The sequence below is a fragment of the Coregonus clupeaformis genome, chromosome 11, assembly GCF_020615455.1.
Source record: "Coregonus clupeaformis isolate EN_2021a chromosome 11, ASM2061545v1, whole genome shotgun sequence".
Classification (NCBI taxonomy): Eukaryota; Metazoa; Chordata; class Actinopteri; order Salmoniformes; family Salmonidae; genus Coregonus; species Coregonus clupeaformis.
In genome coordinates this window covers 6389004-6409713 of record NC_059202.1, presented here as the reverse complement: position 1 = coordinate 6409713, position 20710 = coordinate 6389004, and the positions used below count along the sequence as shown (strand labels likewise).

At 43.5% G+C, this 20710-nt stretch overlaps 1 protein-coding gene across 4 annotated transcripts; it reads left to right on the top strand.

Annotated features, from left to right (window-relative positions):
- The first annotated feature begins 10369 nt into the window (after positions 1–10369).
- LOC121576953 (mitochondrial glutamate carrier 1) lies at positions 10370–19933 on the top strand. 4 transcript variants are annotated; one of them, XM_041890572.2, is made up of 11 exons: positions 10370–10527; positions 11243–11274; positions 11743–12056; positions 12334–12456; positions 15099–15154; positions 15406–15496; positions 17076–17191; positions 17382–17556; positions 18058–18230; positions 18632–18707; positions 18799–19933. In XM_041890572.2, the coding sequence occupies exons 3-11, from the start codon at positions 12037–12039 to the stop codon at positions 18938–18940; spliced, it is 972 nt and encodes a 323-aa protein (XP_041746506.1). In that variant the 5' UTR covers positions 10370–10527; positions 11243–11274; positions 11743–12036; the 3' UTR covers positions 18941–19933. The 4 variants fall into 4 exon arrangements, with proteins under 4 accessions (XP_041746506.1, XP_041746508.1, XP_041746507.1 ...); XM_041890574.2 differs by having other exon boundaries at positions 11243–11278; XM_041890573.2 differs by lacking the exon at positions 10370–10527 and adding an exon at positions 10645–10879.
- The last annotated feature ends 777 nt before the right edge of the window (positions 19934–20710 follow it).

Sequence of the window (20710 nt, the reverse complement as noted above, 5' to 3'; positions counted from 1 at the left end):
TGAAACATGGCTGGGTCTTTCAGCATGACAATGATCCCAAACACACCGCCCGGGCAACGAAGGAGTGGCTTCGTAAGAAGCATTTCAAGGTCCTGGAGTGGCCTAGCCAGTCTCCAGATCTCAACCCCATAGAAAATCTTTGGAGGGAGTTGAAAGTCCGTGTTGCCCAGCGACAGCCCCAAAACATCACTGCTCTAGAGGAGATCTGCATGGAGGAATGGGCCAAAATACCAGCAACAGTGTGTGAAAACCTTGTGAAGACTTACAGAAAACGTTTGACCTGTGTCATTGCCAACAAAGGGTATATAACAAAGTATTGAGAAACTTTTGTTATTGACCAAATACTTATTTTCCACCATAATTTGCAAATAAATTCATTAAAAATCCTACAATGTGATTTTCTGGAGAAAAAAATTCTCAATTTGTCTGTCATAGTTGACGTGTACCTATGATGAAAATTACAGGCCTCTCTCATCTTTTTAAGTGGGAGAACTTGCACAATTGGTGGCTGACTAAATACTTTTTTCCCCCACTGTACATGTAGGTAGGGGTACAGTGACTATGCATCGATAATACACAGCTCGATTGTAGCAGCAGTGTAAAAAAGGGGGTCAATGCAAATAGTCCGGGTAGCCATTTGATTAACTGTTTAGCAGTCTAATGGATTGGGGGTAGAAGCTGTTAAGGAGCCTTTTGGACCTAGACTTGATGCTCTGGTACTGCTTGCCGTGTGGTAGCAGAGAGAACTATGACTTGGATAACTGGAGTCTGACAATTTTTAGGGCATTCCTCTGACACCGCCTAGTATATAGGTCCTGGATGGCAGGAAGCTTGGCCCCAGTGATGTACTGGGCTGTCCGCACTACCCTCTGTAGTGCCTTGCTGTCAGATGCCGAGCAGTTGCCATACCAAGCGGTGATGCATCCAATCAGGATGCTCTCGATGGTGCAGCTGTAGATTTGTTTGAGGATCTGAGGACCCATGCCAAATCTTTTCAGTCTCCTGAGTGGGGAATAGGCGTTGTCATGCCCTCTTCATGACTGTCTTGGTGTGTTTGGACCATGATAGTTTGTCAGTGATGTGGACACCAAGGAACTTGTAGCTCTCAACCTGTCAGGTGTCAGTGTGCAGCGGTAGGACGGAGTCAGGCGCAGGACACAGAACTGAGTAAATAACGAACTTTACTCGGAAAACAACATCTAATTTCCATGCAGGGAAATAAAACAGCTCACAGCTGTAAACAACACCAAACAAAGAACAATCACACACACAACCATGAGGGAAGCAGAGGGTTAAATAGGGAAATAATCATAACGTGATGGGAACCAGGTGTGTACAATCAAGACAAAACAACATAGAAAAAGAAACGTAGATCGGTGGAAGCTCGAAAGCCGGTGACGACGACTGCCGATAGCCGTACACACAAGGAGAGGCACCAACTTCGGTGGAAGTCGTGACACAACCCACTCCACTACAGCCCCGTCGATGTGAATGGGGGCGTGCTCGGACCCCCTTTTCCTGTAGTCCACGATCAGCTCTTTGGCTTGCTCACGTTGAGGGAGAGGGTGTTGTCCTGGCACCACACTGCCAGGTCCCTGTAGGCTGTCTCATCGTTGTCGGTGATCAGGCCTACCACCGTTGTGTCATCAGCAAACTTAATGATGGTGTTGGAGTCGTGTGTGGCCACGCGGTCGTGGGTGAACAGGGAGTACAGGAGGGGACTAAGCACACACCCCTGAGGGTCCCCCGTGTTGAGGATCAGCGCAGCAGATGTGTTGTTGACTACCCTTACCACCGGGGGGCGGCCCATTAGGAAGTCCAGGATCCAGTTGCAGAGGGAGGTGTTTAGTCCCAGGGTCCTTAGCTTAGTAATGAGCTTTGAGGGCGCTATGGTGTTGAACGCTGAGCTGTAGTCAACGAACAGCATTCTCACATAGGTGTTCCTTTTGTCCAGGTAGGAAAGGCTAGTGTGGAGTGCAATGAAGATTGCGTAATCTGTGGATCTGTTGGGGCGGTATGCGAATTGTAGTGGGTTTCTGGGATGATGGTGTTGATGCAGCCTTTCAAAGCACTTCATGACGTGAGTGCTACGGGGCGGTACTCATTTAGGCAGGTTACCTTGGCGTTCTTGGGCACAGGGACTATGGTGGTCTGCTGGAAACATGTAGGTATTAGAGACTCGGTCAGGGAGAGGTTGAAAATGTCGGTGAAGACACTTGCCAGTTGGTCAGCACATGCTCTGTGTACACGTCCTGTTGATCCGTCTGGCCCTGCGGAATGTTACGGAGAGTGTGATCACACAGTCGTCCGGAACAACTGGTGCTCTCATGCATGGTTCATTGTTGCTTGCCTCGACGCGAGCATAGAAGGCATTTAGCTCGTCGGGTAAGCTCGCATCACTGGGCAGGGACTTCTGACAATCATGGCTTATAAAGGGAAAACCAGACATACTAGACTACAATTTGCATACCGCACCAACAGATCCACGGACAATGCAAACGCCGTTGCACTGCACACCGTCCTATCCCACCTGGACAAGAGGAATAAATATGTGAGAATGCTGTTCATCAACTACAGCTCTGCTTTCAACACCATAGTGCCCTCTAAGCTTGTCACTAAGCTCAGGGCCCTGGGTCTGAACTCCTTCCTGTGAAACTGGGTCCTAGACTTCCCCCAGGTGGTGAGGGTAGGCAACAACATCTTCACCACACAGATCCTCTACACGGGGGCTCCCCAGAGGTGTGTGCTCAGACCCTGTTCACCGATGGCTGCGTGGCTACACACAACTCCAACTCAATCATCAAGTTTGCTGATGACACAACAGTGGAAAGCCTGATTACCAACACTGATGAGACAGCTTACAGGCAGGAGGTTAGAACCCTGGTGTGGAGTGGTGCCAGGATAATAACCTCTCCCTCAATGTAAAACAAATGTCAAAGCTGGGACAGAGAGACTGAAAAACAGCTTCTATCTCCAGGCCATCAGACTGTTGAACAGCCATCACTAGCCAGCTACCTGCTCGGTACTCTGTCCTGCAACTTGAGACTAATGCCTCATGTACAGTGCATTCGGAAAGTATTCAGACCCTTTTACTTTTTTCATATTTTGTTACGTTACAGCCTTATTCTAAAATTGATTGAATTAATTTTTTGACATGATTTGGAAAGGCACACCCCTGTCTATATAAGGTCCCACAGTTCACAGTGCATGTCAGAGCAAAAACCAAGCCATGCGGTCGAAGGAAATGTCCGTAGAGCTCTGAGACAGGATTGTGTTGAGGCACAGATCTGGAGAAGGGTACCAAAACATGTCTGCAGCCTTGAAGGTCCCCAAGAACACAGTGGCCTCCATCATTCTTAAATTGAACAAGTTTGGATCCACCGAGACTCTTCATGGGCTGGCCTCCCGGCCCAACTGAGCAATTGGGGGAGAAGGGCCTTGGTCAGGGAGGTGACCTAGAACCCAATGGTCACTCTGACAGAGCTCAAGAGTTCCTCTGTGGAGATGAGAGAACCTTCTAGAAGGATAACCATCTCTGCAGCCCTCCACCAATCAGGCCTTTATTGTAGAATGGCCAGACGGAAGCCTCTCCTCAGTAAAAGGTACATGACAGCCCGCTTGGAGTTTTCCAAAAGGCACCTAAAGGACTCTCAGACCATGAGAAACAATATTCTCTGGTCTGATGAAAGCAAGATTGAACTCTTTGGCCTGAATCCCAAGCATCACATTGGAAGAAACCTGGCACCATCCCTATGGTGAAGCATGGTGGTGGCAGCATCATGCTGTGGGGATGTTTTTCAGCGGCAGGGACTGGGAGACTAGTCAGGATCGAGGGAAAGATGAACGGAGCAAAGTACAGAGAGATCCTTGAAGAAAACCTTCTCCAGAGCGCTCAGGGCCTCAGACTGGGGCGAAGGTTCACCTTCCAACAAGACAACGACCCTAAGCACACAGCCAAGACAATGCAGGAGTGGCTTCGGGCCAAGTCTCTGAATGTCCTTGAGTGGCCCAGCCAGAGCCCGGACTTGAACCCTATCTCTGGAGAGACCTGAAAATAGCTGTGCAGCGACGCTCTCCATCCAACCTGACAGAGCTTGAGAGGATCTGCAGAAAAGAATGGGAGAAACTCCCAAAATACAGGTGTGCCTAGCTTCTTGCGTCATACAAAAGAAGACTTGAGGCTGTAATCACTGCCAAAGGTGCTTCAACAAAGTACTGAGTAAAGGGACAGAATACTTATGTAAATGTGATATTTCCGGCTGTAACGTAACAAAATGTGGAAAAAGTCAAGGGGTGTGAATACTTTCCAAATGCACTGTATATACTGTTAGGTTCGGACAAATACACAGTAAAAATGCACAGACTACTACAGAAAGCTCAAACCAAGTTTATTCACCCAAAGGGTCAACCAGCTGAAAAAACAAAAGACATGTTCCCACCAGCACAAATATATATACTCCAATTTAGGTGAACTCCTCCTTCAGGTTTGTAGGCCTCCTTGCTCGCACACTCTTTTTCTGTTTTGCCCACAAATGTTCTATAGGATTGAGGTCAGGGCTTTGTGATGGCCATTCCAATACCTTGACTTTGTTGTCCTTAAGCCATTTTGCCACAACTTTGGAAGTATGCTTGGGGTCATTGTCCATTTGGAAGACCCATATGCGACCAAGCTTTAACTTCCTGACTGATCTTGAGATGTTGCTTCAATATATCCACATCATTTTCCTTCCTCATGATGCCATGTATTTTGTGAATGGCGCCAGTCCCTCCTGCAGCAAAGCACCCCCACAGCATGATGCTGCCACCCCCGTGCTTCACAATTGGGATGGTGTTCTTCGGCTTGCAAGCAACCCCATTTTTCCTCCAAACATAACGATGGTCATTATGGCCAAACAGTTCTATTTTTGTTTCATCAGACCAGAGGACATTTCTCCAAAAAGTACGATCTTTGTCCCCATGTGCAGTTGCAAACCGTAGTCTGTCTTTTTTTATGGCGGTTTTGGAGTAGTGGCTTCTTCCTTGCTGAGCGGCCTTTCAGGTTATGTCGATATAGGACTCGTTTTACTGTGGATATAGATACTTTTGTACCTGTTTCCTCCAGCATCTTCACAAGGTCCTTTGCTGTTCTTCTGGGATTGATTTGCACTTTTCGCACCAAAGTACGTTCATCTCTAGGATACAGAACGCGTCTCCTTCCTGAGCGGTATGACGGCTGCGTGGTCCCATGGTGTTTATACTTGCGTACTATTGTTTGTACAGATGAACGTGTTACCTTCAGGCATTTGAAAATTGCTCCCAAGGATGAACCAGACTTGTGGAGGTCTACAATTTTCTTCTGAGGTATTGCCTGATTTCTTTAGATTTTCCCATGATGTCAAGCAAAGAGGCACTAAGTTTGAAGGTAGGCCTTGAAATACATCCACAGGTACACCTCCAATTGACTCAAATGTTTTTATTTTATAAAATTCTTTATTTAACCTTTATTTAACCAGGTAAGCCAGTTGAGAACAAGTGATGTCAATTAGCCTATCATAAGCTTCTAAAGCCATGACATCATTTTCTGGAATTTTCCAAGCTGTTTAAAGGCACAGTCAACTTAGTGTATGTAAACTTCTGACCCACTGAAATTGTGATATAGTGAATTATAAGTGAAATAATCTGTCTGTAAACAATTGTTGGAAAGATTGCTTGTGTCATGCACAAAGTATATGTCCTAACCAACTTGCCAAAACTATAGTTTGTTAGCAAGAAATTTGTGGAGTGGTTGAAAAACAAGTTTTAATGACTCCAACCTAAGTGTATGTAAACTTCAGACTTCAACTGTATACGGTTGTTTACTCACTGTGTATGTACACTGAGTATACCAAACATTAGGAACACCTTCCTAATATTGAGTTGCACCACCCCCTTTTGCCCTCAGAACAGCCTCAATTCATCAGGGCATGGACTCTACAAGGTGTCGAAAACATTCCACAGGGATGCTGGCCCAGTTTGACGCCAATGCTTCCCACAGTTGTGTCAAGTTGGCTGGATGTCCTTTTGGTGGTGGGTCATTCTTGAGCGTGAAAAACCCAGCAGCGTTGCAGTTCTTGACACAAACCGGTGCGCCTGGCACCTACTACCATACCCAATTCAAAGGCACTTAAATATTTTGTCCTGCCCATTCACTCACTGAATGGCAGACATACACAATCCATGTCTCAATTGTCTCAAGGCTTAAAAATCATTTTTTAACCTGTCTCCTCCCCTTAATCTACACTGATTATAGTGGATTTAAGAAGTGACATCAATAAGGAATTTTTTGATTATTTGTGCATTTGTATTGTATTTGTGAGACATTCTACTGCATTGTTGGAGCTAGAAACACAAGCATTTCGCTGCACATGCTATAGCACCAGCAAATCTGTGATTTTGATTTGATTTGATTAGGGCTGGGGTTGATTGAGAAGTCACCTCAGGGCTAGGCGGTGGACAGCTTTCACAGTGCTGTCAATGGTCTGATGGGCTTAGGTCCTCTGGGAGTCTCTGTGCCCCTTCAGTGCTGCCATCTTGCTAGGAGACAGACAGATCCTGACTGCCCGTTGTCCAGTGTGGCTGTGGTCGAGCTTAGGTAGCCTACTCATTTTAGAACATGTGCTTTCAATGATCCAGGCTCTTTCAGAACATCCAGTCACAACTCTCAGAGGGGATCAACAACATGCCATCTATGTGCCTCATAAAGACTATCCAATACCATGTCATGCAGCCCACACTAGCTTTGTCCTAATATAGACTGACCATTGTTTCAAGATTAAAAGACCATCCATGATTACAAATAATGTAATCATATAGTTTGCGTTGAATTGTAGGTGATTGCGTAAGCACTCTAGTTGCAAGGGACGAAAGCGTATAAGTACTCTATAGTTGGGCTATTCTGAGTACTGTCTGTACATGTACCCTTTTAGGACATTGATTGATGAAACTGAGGCAATAGGAAAGGTACGGATCAAGCATCCAACCACAGGTTGGTCATCAATATCATACCCATGACTTTGTCAGTGATGACTCTGTCTACTGTTCCTCTGGACATACTGTACTTGTGCAGTATTTGAGCCAGAACCCACTGACTCAATATGGCCAAACAAAGAATCTCTGGAATATGAATACTTTACATGATCACAGTCTACTCTATGAAAGCTGTGAAATTCTCAGATCTGAAATGAGCTCCACCTTTCCCTTTGATATTGTACTCAGTCAATGTTACAGAGTTAAACAGAACAGCCAAATCGAAGCCCCCTCCTCCAATAAAAAGAGCATTGATCATCCTCTTTACCAGGAGTTAAGGGGTGTCCAGGGTTTGTAACCTGACACCAGGCAGTCTGGGAGCCACATTTACCCACTGTAACAACTGGGGTGTGAGAGCCGCTCTCTCATTGGCGCTTTCTGAAAGGCTCAACAACCAGCTCAGAGAAGACAAGAGAAGAGAAGACCACCTCCCCTCCACAAAAAGACCATCCATAATGCTTCCACTCTTATAAAGACCTTGTCATTGTGGAAGAAAATAAAAACGCTAGATAATGAAATAATAAAAAATGTAGCCATACAGTTGAAGTCGGAAGTTTACATACACCTTAGCCAAATACATTTAAACTCAGGTTTTCACAATTCCTGACATTTAATCAGAGTAAAAATTCCCTGTCTTAGGTCAGTTAGGATCACCACTTTATTTTAAGAATGTGAAATGTCAGAATAATAGTAGAGAGAATGATTTATTTCAGCTTTTATTTCTTTCATCACATTCCCAGTGGGTCAGAAGTTTACATACACTCAATTAGTATTTGGTAGCATTGCCTTTAAATTGTTTAACTTGGGTCAAACATTTCGGGTAGCCTTCCACAAGCTTCCCACAATAAGTTGGGTGAATTTTGGCCCATTCCTCCTGACAGAGCTGGTGTAACTGAGTCAGGTTTGTAGGCCTCCTTGCTCGCACACGCTTTTTCAGTTCTGCCCACACATTTTCTATAGGATTGAGGTCAGGGCTTTGTGATGGCCACTCCAATACCTTGACTTTGTTGTCCTTAAGCCATTTTGCCACAACTTTGGAAGTATGCTTGGGGTCATTGTCCATTTGGAAGACCCATTTGCGACCAAGCTTTAACTTCCTGACTGATGTCTTGAGATGTTGCTTCAATATATCCACATAATTTTCCTTCCTCATGATGCCATCTATTTTGTGAAGTGCACCAGTCCCTCCTGCATCGAAGCTCCCCCACAGCATGATGCTGCCACCCCCGTGTGTCACGGTTTCTGCCGAGGCTGCTCCTTCTCCTTGTTCGGGCAGGCTTCGGCGGTCGTCGTCCCCGGAGTACTAGCTGCCACCGTTCGTTGTTTCTGTGTTCATTTGGTTTGGTCTGTTTTGGTACACCTGTTTCTCATTTTGTCTTGATTATGTGTCCTTTAAGTTCTCGTTGTTTCTGTCTTGTGGTTGTGTGTAGTTGTTCATTGTCAGCAGGTGTTTCCATGTCAAGTTTGTGCTCTATTTCTGTAGAGAGTCCGCACTATTGTGCGTGTTTTGTTTATTACGCTGAGTGCGTTATTTTTTCTTGTGCCTCCGGCTCTGTTTGTAGCCGTTCATTCTGTGGACTTTATTAAAGTATTTCGGACTACTTCTGCATCCTGCATCTGATTCCCACACCACACCTACGCCAGCTGTGACACCGTGCTTCACGGTTGGGATGGTGTTCTTCGGCTTGCAAGCAACCCCCTTTTTCCTCCAAACATAAAGATGGTCATTATGGCCAAACAGTTCTATTTCTGTTTTATCAGACCAGAGGACATTTCTCCAAAAAGTATGATCTTTGTCCCCATGTGCAGTTGCAAACCGTAGTCTGGCTTTTTTTATGGCGGATTTGGAGCAGTGGCTTCTTCCTTGCTGAGCGGCCTTTCAGGTTATGTCGATATAGGACTAGTTTTATTGTGGATATAGATACTTTTGTACCTGTTTCCTCCAGCATCTTCACAAGGTCCTTTGCTGTTGTTCTGGGATTGATTAGCACTTTCCGCAAAAAATTTTTCTGAGGTCTTGGCTGATTTCTTCTGATTTTCCCATGATGTCAAGCAAAGAGGCACTGAGTTTGAAGGTAGGCCTTGAAATACATCCACAGGTACACCTCCAATTGACTCAAATGATGTCAATTAGCCTGTCAGAAGCTTCTAAAGCCATGACATCATTTTCTGGAATTTTCCAAGCTGTTTAAAGGCACAGTCAACTTAGTGTATGTAAACTTCTGACCCACTGGAATTGTGATATAGTGAATTATAAGTGAAATAATCTGTCTGTAAACAATTGTTGGAAAAATTACTTGTGTCATGCACAAAGTATATGTCCTAACCGACTTGCCAAAACTATAGTTTGTTAACAAGAAATTTGTGGAGTGGTTGAAAAACAAGTTTTAATGACTCCAACCTAAGTTTATGTAAACTTCCGACTTCAACTGTAAAGTTGTAGATAGGCAATAACAGGGATTGCAAACTCTGTCTTGTTATGGCAATGAACAATTTAGTCCAGTCTGTCTCTGCAGTCTGCATGCAGAATGTATAATATGAAGCTTGCACCTGTTTCCACCTGAGTTTCACAGGCACTCTGACTTGTGTACCACTCCAAAAGATAAGAAAAAATGTTCTATCAGCTTGTGTTTTTCTGTCTTGTAAGTTATGCCCTTTTTACATTTGTCTTTGTACTGTAATGTGATAACAGGTTGTAACCCAAAATGAGAGATGTTCTCCTAAAAGCGACATTTACTTTTATGAAAAATTCCTGCTGGAATGCAAGTATTTGCCAGTTGATGTGACTAATTTTCTATGTCAGAAGTTGTTTTCTCATTAACATAAATCAATACTAAAATCAATACTTATATAAATCAGTTGGGGCAGGGCAGGGTGGAGCTTGTGTTAGTGGAATGAGTTGTTGCAGTAATGCTGTGAGTTGCTGTTATTCCATTAATTGTTTCAGTTATATATTATTCTTACAATTGTTTTTTTAAGGCTTGAATAGAATTTCAACTATTCATTTTTGTTGTTTATTGTTGTTTAATTGAATTTAAAATATGTGTCTCATTCAGTTGTGGCTCATAATGTGTCTCTGAGGTATTATGTAATGTTTGTGCTGCTACTGAATAGGTTCTCTCATAAATAAAGTGCCTTTGTATTGCAGCTCAGGTTTTTGTGGATTATAATAGCAATATTTTGGCACGGTCAGCATGTTATGTGAGTGGGGAGTTCAGTTTCTGTAGCTTTGTGGTGTGACTATAGGCAGAGTTTATGTTGCGTTGCCTTAGTGCAGAGCTGTGTTGCTGTGGCTGTGTCACAGAGAGTCACCACGAGAGGGAGGGACTTAGGCAGGAGGACAATGCTGGTGTTTGTGCAACGGCCCCTGAGCGGCGACTAGGTCTCTCAGATTGCTCTCGCTTGACTACCGTTGCTGTACACATTGTTGAAGTGAAAGGAAAGTGGACAGCTTGATCCTGCTTGTGGCATGCACTGAGAGGAGTAAGTTCCCCACTGCTATCTTTCTTATGATAAAACAAAAATGTCAGTCTTAAAATTAACTATGTTGTCTGTGCTGGATGATCTGGTGCAGTTTGGAGACGTTGGGGCTTGGGGGTTTGAGGTTGGCGTGGGGTGGACGCTCTTGTCTGTGTTTTGGCAGGGGACTAGTGTGAAAGGAGCAGAGCTGAAAGAAAGATTCACAGAGAGGCTCAGTGAAAGGCATGTGCAGAATGTGATTGGGAACTAGAAATGCAAGTACAGAGCTGTAGTAAGAGAGGGATCCAGAGGAACGGTTCAAAAGAGGAGGATGTTTGTGGTGGAAGATAAGAACTGAGGAGAAATCAAAAGAAAGGTGAGAGATGGAGAAAGGTGAATTTATTGTTTTTTCATAGGAAGAGAGAAGCGAGGATAGAGGGAAGGTTTACAGAGGTAAAAATAGAGAAGGGGAATGGAGGTGGGGAGATTAAGAGAGAGATTAATTAGGGAGCTGAGAGAAGGAAGTAAGGAGATAAAAAAAATTAAGAATGGAAGAAAGGGGTAAGGGGACAAGAGGAGAAGAGGGTAATTTGAAAGGTGGGAACACCTGATGTTGATTTTACAGCTTGGGTAATATTGTCTATAATAATGCTTTACAGACCAGCTTCTGACAATCATTGTTGGCAGAAAATAAGTTGTCAAACCAATGTTACAAGTTCACATTTAATATTTTTTTCAGTCCTGGATTTCAAACACGGCAAAAGGAAACCAGTAAGTACGTCATCATTCAGTTCTGCCCTCCTCTGTAGATCAAATAGTCTTATCCCTTTTAGAAATAAGATTAGAGAGACTTAAGACGTGTGGGAGCCCCAGGAAATTCTGCCTCAGTATTATGAATGACCTGCCTGGGTACCAGACGTGTTTGTGCTAACCTTCCACTCCTTGCCACTCCTTGTCCTATGCCAACATGAAAAGGAGTTGCATGATGGCGCAAACAGATCTGGGATCCTGCTAATGAATGACCAAGATGGGCTTCAATAATAAGATCTACTGTCAGAATTCTGATTCAGTGTGCGGACATTCAATCCTCTACAATACCCTGAAAACTATTGCTATAAAGAGTTGTCACTGCAATTCAGAGAGTTAACAAAGAGATAAAAGGACCTCGGTATGATACTGAGGTATGGGAAAAGGTAACCTGACCCATGTCATTGGTGTGGCCTTGCTCTTTTGGAACAGACAGAGACCACTGGTATTCCTGTGTGGCACAGTGGAGCGGGAAGACTGACCGGAGGACACCGGTTAAACTCAGGTGGTGGGTGCCACATTACAGCGGAGAGGAACCCTAATGGTTCCCCACTGTGGAAGAACAGACACTACATTGATACCATAGAGGCGGCAAGCTGCAGTTGAGCCGGAGACAGGTGGGCCGGTAAGGGTACGGTAGTGGTGACACCTTGGGGCTGAGCTGGTGTGCCGATAGGAGGAGGAGGAAGGAAACTGACGTGGGCCTGGAGCCCAGTGAGAGCCAGGATGGCCGAGCAGAAAGTTAGGTAACCACCATTACAATAACTCTTCCCCTAGAACCTTGAGGATTCAATCTAACAATAGAGTGAAAGGAGGAAACATTTTGTGTTGCTCTATGTTAACATTGTGCATTTACATAGTGTTTATGTCTGTGTCTTTCCGTGTGTGTGTGTGTGTGTGTATGTATGTATGTATCTGTTTGTGTGTGTGCCTGTGTTCCTGTTTGTCTGTGTTTTTGAATGGATTTGTGTCCCTCGGGTGGCTTGCGTGGGTGTGTGTGCTTGTGTTTTGTGTTTTCCACAGCCTCCCTGCTAAGCTGATTAATGGGGGCGTGGCAGGGCTGGTGGGTGTGACCTGTGTGTTTCCTATTGATCTGGCCAAGACCCGCCTACAGAACCAGCAGGGTGCCCGAGTCTACACCGGGATGTGAGTACTGCCTTGGCTCCTCTTTTATTTTATTCACACAAGGGACTTGAGACACTTCCTGTCCTCCGTCTTTGAGACGGGGAGACGCTCCTTTTGAAACAGGGAGTTTTCCCTTGTGGGATGAATACAGTTTATTGAACTGGAAGAAAGAGAGAATAGTTCTGTTTTGACTCATGCACTCAGTAATTGTTCACAAGTAATCAGACTAAGCTGTCCATGAGGGCAGATTGGGTCAAACATGTTTTTGCACATCTGCATTCAAAACAAGCGTTTGGTGCTGTATTGGTGAGCGCTATATTTACAGAGTGGCTTCCACAATAAATCAGACAGGGAAAATAGCTTATTCTTGGCTCTATGGTATTAGTTCTTGACATTCTTGGTTCTACTGTCTAGTACAGACAGCTGTCTATCTCTATACATCTGTACAGATAAGACAGTGCTATGGCAACACAGGGTTGAGTGGGCATTGTGCCTATATTTACCTTGGTGAAGAGAGAATTTTGGCCCAGTGAGTTACTGATTGGCACAGGAGTGATCCTTTGGCATCATGTCTACTCCTGGTCTTTTAATTAAGTAACAATCTAGTACAGTGACGGAAAAAAGTATTTGATCCCCTGCTGATTTTGTACGTTTGCCCACTGACAAAGACATGATCAGTCTATAATTTTAATGGTAGGTTTATTTGAACAGTGAGAGACAGAATAACAACAACAAAATCCAAAAAAACGCATGTCAAAAATGTTATAAATTGATTTGCATTTTAATGAGGGAAATAAGTATTTGACCCCTCTGCAAAACATGACTTAGTACTTGGTGGCAAAACCCTTGTTGGCAATCACAGAGGTCAGACGTTTCTTGTAGTTGGCCACCAGGTTTGCACACATCTCAGGAGGGATTTTGTCCCACTCCTCTTTGCAGATCTTCTCCAAGTCATTAAGGTTTCGAGGCTGACGTTTGGCAACTCGAACCTTCAGCTCCCCTCCACAGATTTTCTATGGGATTAAGGTCTGGAGACTGGCTAGGCCACTCCAGGACCTTAATGTGCTTCTTCTTGAGCCAGTCCTTTGTTGTCTTGACTGTGTGTTTTGGGTCATTGTCATGCTGGAATACCCATCCACAACCCATTTTCAATGCCCTGGCTGAGGGAAGGAGGTTCTCACCCAAGATTTGACGGTACATGGCCCCGTCCATCGTCCCTTTGATGCGGTGAAGTTGTCCTGTCCCCTTAGCAGAAAAACACCCCCAAAGCATAATGTTTCCACCTCCATGTATGACAGTGGGGATGGTGTTCTTGGGGTCATAGGCAGCATTCCTCCTCCTCCAAACATGGCGAGTTGAGTTGATGCCAAAGAGCTCGATTTTGGTCTCATCTGACCACAACAATTTCACCCAGTTCTCCTCTGAATCATTCAGATGTTCATTGGCAAACTTCAGACGGCCCTGTATATATGCTTTCTTGAGCAGGGGGACCTTGCGGGCGCTGCAGGATTTCAGTCCTTCACGGCGTAGTGTGTTACCAATTGTTTTCTTGGTGACTATGGTCCCAGCTGCCTTGAGATCATTGACAAGATCCTCCCGTGTAGTTCTGGGCTGATTCCTCACCGTTCTCATGATCATTGCAACTCCACGAGGTGAGATCTTGCATGGAGCCCCAGGCCAAGGGAGATTGACAGTTATTTTGTGTTTCTTCCATTTGCAAATAATCGCACCAACTGTTGTCACCTTCTCACCAAGCTGCTTGGCGATGGTCTTGTAGCCCATTCCAGCCTTGTGTAGGTCTACAATCTTGTCCCTGACATCATTGGAGAGCTCTTTGGTCTTGGCCATAGTGGAGAGTTTGGAATCTGATTGATTGATTGCTTCTGTGGATAGGTGTCATTTATGCAGGTAACAAACTGAGATTAGGAGCATTCCCTTTAAGAGTGTGCTCCTAATCTCAGCTCGTTACCTTTATAAAAGACACCTGGGAGCCAGAAATCTTTCTGATTGAGATGGGGTCAAATACTTATTTCCCTCATTAAAATGCAAATAAATGTATAACATTTATGACATGCGTTTTTCTGGATTTTTTTGTTGTTATTCTGTCTCTCACTGTTCAAATAAACCTACCATTAAAATTATAGACTGATCATTTCTTTGTCAGTGGGCAAACGTACAAAATCAGCAGGGGATCAAATACTTTTTTCCCTCACTGTAACTGCTCATGAAGTTGATCACATCAATGGAAAATCACAATGCGAACCAAATGTGAACCAATTAAAGGAAGGTGTCCATCAATTATCTTTGCGTTTGTAGTGTGTAGCTGTGTTTAAGTGATACTGAACAACCAACATTCAGCTATGTAGGGTTTATGTTAAGATTGACAAGACACTGTATTGTAAGGAAAAGCAAATTACTTACATGGTATTCATTTTTCATAATTTTTTTATTTGATTTTATTATTATTAAATATTCAAACATACAATCTACTTGCAGTGAAGCCGTTCAACATTTACATTACATTCAGGTATTCATTGTTTATGCATGGTCAATAAGCATCAGTTATAAATGTTATAAGATAAATCATGAATTTCATAGATGGAATTCTTCAGAAAGTTCACCCAAACTGATTTTACCTTAATATTTCTCCTTTTGATGTGAAGGCTGGACTGTTTGACGAAGACAGTTAAGATGGAAGGCTACTTTGGGATGTATCGAGGTACTATTTCCCTGGATTAATGTAATGTACAATTCTGTGTTTTGAGTTTAGCTAACATTGCCTAAATTGACATAGCTGCGGTAAACCTTGTATTGTACTTTTTTAAAGTATCAAGCACTTACAGTTAGTAACTAGCCTAGAGCTAATCATATGGAAGTGCAGTGCAGGGGAAGGTTTTGTGTATGATGTTAACTGTAGTTTATGTGTTGCTATAATCCATTACCCCCCCCTCCCCTCCCTCCCCTCCCCAGGTGCAGTAGTGAATCTCACTCTTGTCACACCAGAGAAAGCCATCAAACTGGCAGCAAATGATATCTTCAGACAGAAGCTCTCCAAGGATGGGTAACTCACTTTTTGTCCTAGTACAGCACCTACACTTTTCACGATTCAACTGAAAGATACTTAAACTGAAACACTTTTTGGGGCAGGGGACCCCTTTTGTGATAGCACATTCATCAGGGACCCCCTCATAATCAGAACACAACTCGATTGAGTTAACAATAGCATGGCCAGGATGAATAAAGTTTTGGGCCCTGGGAATGAACATTTTAAAGGCCCACCTCTTGGCACCAGAGAGAAAATGTTGCAATTCAAGCTAATTTCCTGCAGTACAGATTTTGTCATGTGGCAGAGAGATTTTTTGTTGTTGCAGCTTTAAAGGTAATATCCTGCAAAGAGAGAACATTTTGCAGTTTTTAAAGCAAAACAAAATACAGTGCATTTATGTACTGGAAAACAAGAAGTATTGAGTTGAAAATTGATAATTGGTGGAGTACTGTGGATACCAATATCCCTCCCAGGCCCGTGTTGCCCAGGGTTAAGAACATAAATTGTAGATGAATAATCTTACATTGTATTGTATTACACCCTCTAAACGTATTCCACGGATCCCTTGGCCAAACGTAGTTTAATCTGTTGTCATCAGTAATATTCATTTAAAACAAATAAAGGCCCAGTGCAGTCAAAAATTTGATTTTCCTGTGTTTTATATATATTTCCACACTGTGAGGTTGGAATAATACTGTGAAATTGATGATAATGCCCTTTTAGTGCAAGTGCTGTTCGAAAAGACTGCCTGAAATGTCAGCCTGTTTTGGTGGGATGGAGTTTTGGCCTGCCTGGTGACAGTTAATAGACCAATAAGAAAGAGAGTCCCAAACCTCTCTGCCAATAACAGCTAATTTTCAGTTTCCCCTCCCCATTCAGACCACTCCCAGACAGTTCTAGCAAAATTCTTGCTTGAGAAATTGCTCTTTTTAAGAAGCTATTTTTGTTTATTTTTGCCCATCTTAAAGTGGCAATATGTACATTTTTGGGCGACCAGACCAAATTCACACAGAAATGTGAGTTATAGATCTATCATTCTACTTGAAAGCAAGTCTAAGAAGCGGTAGATACTGTATGTTCTATGTGCGCTATTTCTATGCTTCCTGTTCTTAAGTTTTGTTTTTGTGTCTTTTACTTTCGGTTTTGTACACCAGCTTTAAGCATTTGAAACAACAATATTTTTGGTTATGGAAAATATATTTCACAGCGGTTTAGATGGTACAATATTTTGTCACATAAACTGAAATTAGGTGAATTATTAGAGTATTAGCAACCAGGAATTGGCGTAGCGATTTCTGCATAGTGCAACTTTAATTGAAAACAATCACAGTAAGGTACTTAATTGTTACCCAGAAATGATTTGATATTTAGATAAAAACGGCCGCATTGGACCCCACTTCGAGAACCCCTGCCTTAGAGCACTTATTTATCCAAAAAGATCATGAGGTGGATAATCCTTAGTTAACATAACATTCATGTAATAAAGTCAGACAATCTAAGGTGCTATTGCTACAGTGCACTGTCTATTTATCCGAGTGGTGGTGCCATTGCTATGTATCGTTTATTAGCCTAACTCAGTCATTTTGTCCCACAGGAAATTGCCCCTATGGGGGGAGATACTTGCAGGATGTGGGGCGGGGACGTGCCAGGTGATAGTGACCACACCAATGGAGATGCTCAAGATCCAGTTGCAAGATGCAGGAAGGTTGGGTGAGTTCTGTGAACTATTTGTCCTTAGGCCACAGCTCAGTGTGCTAGGCAGTGATAATGACTCAGCTGCTGAAGTTTTTTGACACTGATATGGTGTGTGTGTGTGTGTGTGTGTGTGTGTGTGTGTGTGTGTGTGTGTGTGTGTGTGTGTGTGTGTGTGTGTGTGTGTGTGTGTGTGTGTGTGTCACAGCTGCCATAACCAGAGTGGTCCAAGCAGCTCCTGGTCCAGCACCGTCATTGGTGCCCCCCCCTCCAGCCCAGCCTACCCCTCCACCACGGACCACTGCCATCCGTATCACCCTGGAGCTACTGAAGACACGCGGCCTGCCTGGCCTCTACCGGGGAGCAGGAGCCACACTGATGAGGTCAAACACTCTCTCTGTTTCTCTCAAATTCACATAGGCAACAGCATACAAAGTCGAACACTGAATGAATGATATTAGACAAACTGTACGTGTGTGTGTCAAACGTACGTACTCACTCACTCATTCACTCCCTGTGGGCCAAGCACACACACACATACAAACACGCACGCAAACATGTTTCTCTTGTTCAGTTCTGAGTAATCCTGAACTGAGGTAACCTGCTAGACTCACTGTCAGGCCTGATTTGTCTCATTGCCTCATTACTGGTGATTAGTTCGTGGCAAAGACCTTCAGATTTACTTCTGGTTAAGGCTACCTCATTTACGTACACCACATATCGCATCACTCTGTTCAAATAAGTTGTCTCTTACGGTATGTGGGGTCTGACTGGCACCCTGGTTAATCAAGCCCAACATAAATCAATAGGTTCTTGCAGTTATGTCTGGCAGGGTTAATCCTGCTGTGGACTGAGGTATGCCTCTGTTATTTTTTCTTTTCCAGGGACGTCCCTTTCTCTATGATCTACTTCCCACTGTTCGCCAACCTGAACGCGCTGGGCCGGGGAGGGCCGGGTAGCCATGGAGACCTGCAAGAGCGGGCCCCCTTCCTGCAGTCCTTCACGGCAGGCTGCACAGCCGGATCAGTGGCAGCTGTAGCTGTCACGCCACTGGACGGTGAGAGAGACGGAGGCAGGGAAGGGCTGGGGGAGCCCCATAAAGGAGAGATAAACCACTGTATTCTCAGTGTCATTCAGTAACGTACATGTTATTCAGTAGCAGCACATGTTGTTCAGTCCTACACTGTAACGTCCACAATAAAACCATCTAATCCTTATGTAGATGTCATACAGGGACAGTTTGTAAGGGCTAAATCCTGTGTCGGGTTGGGGTTGCAGAGGCTATTGAATTTGATTAGCGGATTACAATTAAATGATATCCCAAGTGCAATAGAATGAACTACAGTATTATCAATAACTCAGGAATCCCAGAGCACAATGATACCCTCATTGTCTGTACTTTATAAAGAAGGGCAGTTGAGTTGACATTGATTTCTGTGTGTGTGTGTTTGTTGGCAGTCATAAAGACTCGTATACAGACCTTGCAGAAGGGGGAGGGGGAGGACACATACCGAGGCATTGTTGACTGCACACGGTAAGGCATGCACTGTAAAACCCACACGTCTGCTACTCCAATGGGTATGTGTAAACCTTTCGCTGACAGCAGGTTTCTCACCTTTCCATAGGCGGATCTGGAGTAAAGAGGGCCCAGCAACATTCCTCAAGGGGGCGACGTGTCGCGCTCTGGTCATTGCCCCTCTCTTCGGCATCGCACAGGGGGTCTACTTTCTGGGCGTAGGAGAGCAGTTGCTAGGGCTACTGGGATAGCAGCAGAATGCGGCAGTGACCCTTTACTGTATAGAACATACTGCTTCATTCAGCAGTGAAAATGAATGGAGGGAGAGAGGAGAGTGGGGCCCTAACTGTATGAGCACTGAGTACATGGAGAGAGAGCGAGAGAAATACCGAAAGAGAGAGGTCACAATCAGCTAACCAAATGATGAAAAAAAGAGGAAGAGTGTGAAAGATGAGGAGGCTCTAACTGCTAACATGGGAAACAACATTGCACACTAATTATGTTTGTCTAGATTTCTAAAAGCTGTAAGCAGGGTTCTATAGGTTAAACCGGCTCCTGAGTGTTTATGTATGTGACTAATCTGGAGGTGTCTCAGCCAGGTTGGTGTCTTGGGGTTGTATTTTCAACCAGAGAGTTAACTCTCCATGGTTCTTATGCAGAAGGGTCCTTGAGTTTGCCATCACTAAGGAAGTTGCCAAGCTATCGTGTTATTTGTTTGACAATAGCACTGTATGTAAGTGACAAAATCCTCTTGAAATTTGTTTTCAAACTATCAAATATTTGTATGAATGTTGTATAATGTTGACTACCTTACCATGTCTAAACTAGAATTAGGCCCGCATTTCAAAGCAAATGGTTCACCTTTCAGAGAGATATCCTTTTTGTTTTGTTTTATGAAAAAGGATTTAACCTCCACATTAGCTCAGTGAGTTGCTATCCCATCCGTGAGTCCAGAGTTGTAATCTTGGACTCCTCCTGTGTCAAGCACTGCCAGTTAACTGTATAGGGTCAGTTGTTAATGCTTTAATCCTATCTCTGTACTGTAACCCACTAAACAGCCAGGCTCCTCGCCTACAGATTAGACTGCTGGGCCTGCACTCTGAGGCCTTACCTTCCTGTTCACCATAACTCTGAGGCTCAGAAGCAAACCTCCTCTACCTGTATTACTGTTAGCTTAACTTTTTTTAATGCTTCTTTGAATGACATGTCATTTGCACAATAAAAATAAAGCCTTATTTTGCTGATGGAGTCTCTTGTTCAAAACATTTAACTTGTGCATGAATCTTAAAATTTGGAATTCAGCAGAATTTTAAAAAGTGTTGAAATGTTTGGTGTTGGCTGTATTGATGTACAATGAAGTGGAGCCTATGATAAGATCCATTTTAAAGCACTCAGTTCTTGCGAAGTTTCTATGGTGTAAATCCACTAGGTGGCAATAAAAGCATTTCGTTTTTTACATTTTTAATGCTGAACACTACATTTTATGATGGGGCTGGAATAACTATTTGATTATTAATTGGAGAGAACAATCTGATTTGAATGAACATTCTGTTTACGAACTGTAAATAAAAAGACTGAATATTCACATTTCTGTGTTGCATATGTATTTATTATTAATCACATGCGTAAGTAACAATAAAATAAATCCATTCTCCAATCCAATATATTCCCATTCAACACAAAATACACACACACACACAAACAACCATCAAAAGGTATACAGCAGCAGCCACCCTTTTAGGAGTTTGAACACCTTACGGTAAACAAACAATACCTTGATTGTTCCGCAAGGGAAGGTAAAGGGGGCAATCTACACTGAACAAAAATATGAACGCATCATGTAAAGTGTTGGTCCCATGTTTCATGAGCTGAAAAAAAAAATCCCAGAAATGTTCCGTACGCACAAAAAGTTTATTTCTTGTCAGTGAGCATTTCTCCTTTGCCAAGATAATCCATCCACCTGACAAGTGTGGCATATCAAGAAGCTGATTAAACAACATGATCATTACACAGGTGCATCT

Coding starts and splice junctions, on each gene's coding strand:
- LOC121576953 (XM_041890572.2), top strand. CDS start 12,037: ATGGCCGAGCAGAAAGTTAG. Junction 15,155..15,405: donor CTACTTTGGGATGTATCGAG/GTACTATTTCCC, acceptor TCCCCTCCCCAG/GTGCAGTAGTGAATCTCACT. Junction 15,497..17,075: donor CAGAAGCTCTCCAAGGATGG/GTAACTCACTTT, acceptor TTTGTCCCACAG/GAAATTGCCCCTATGGGGGG.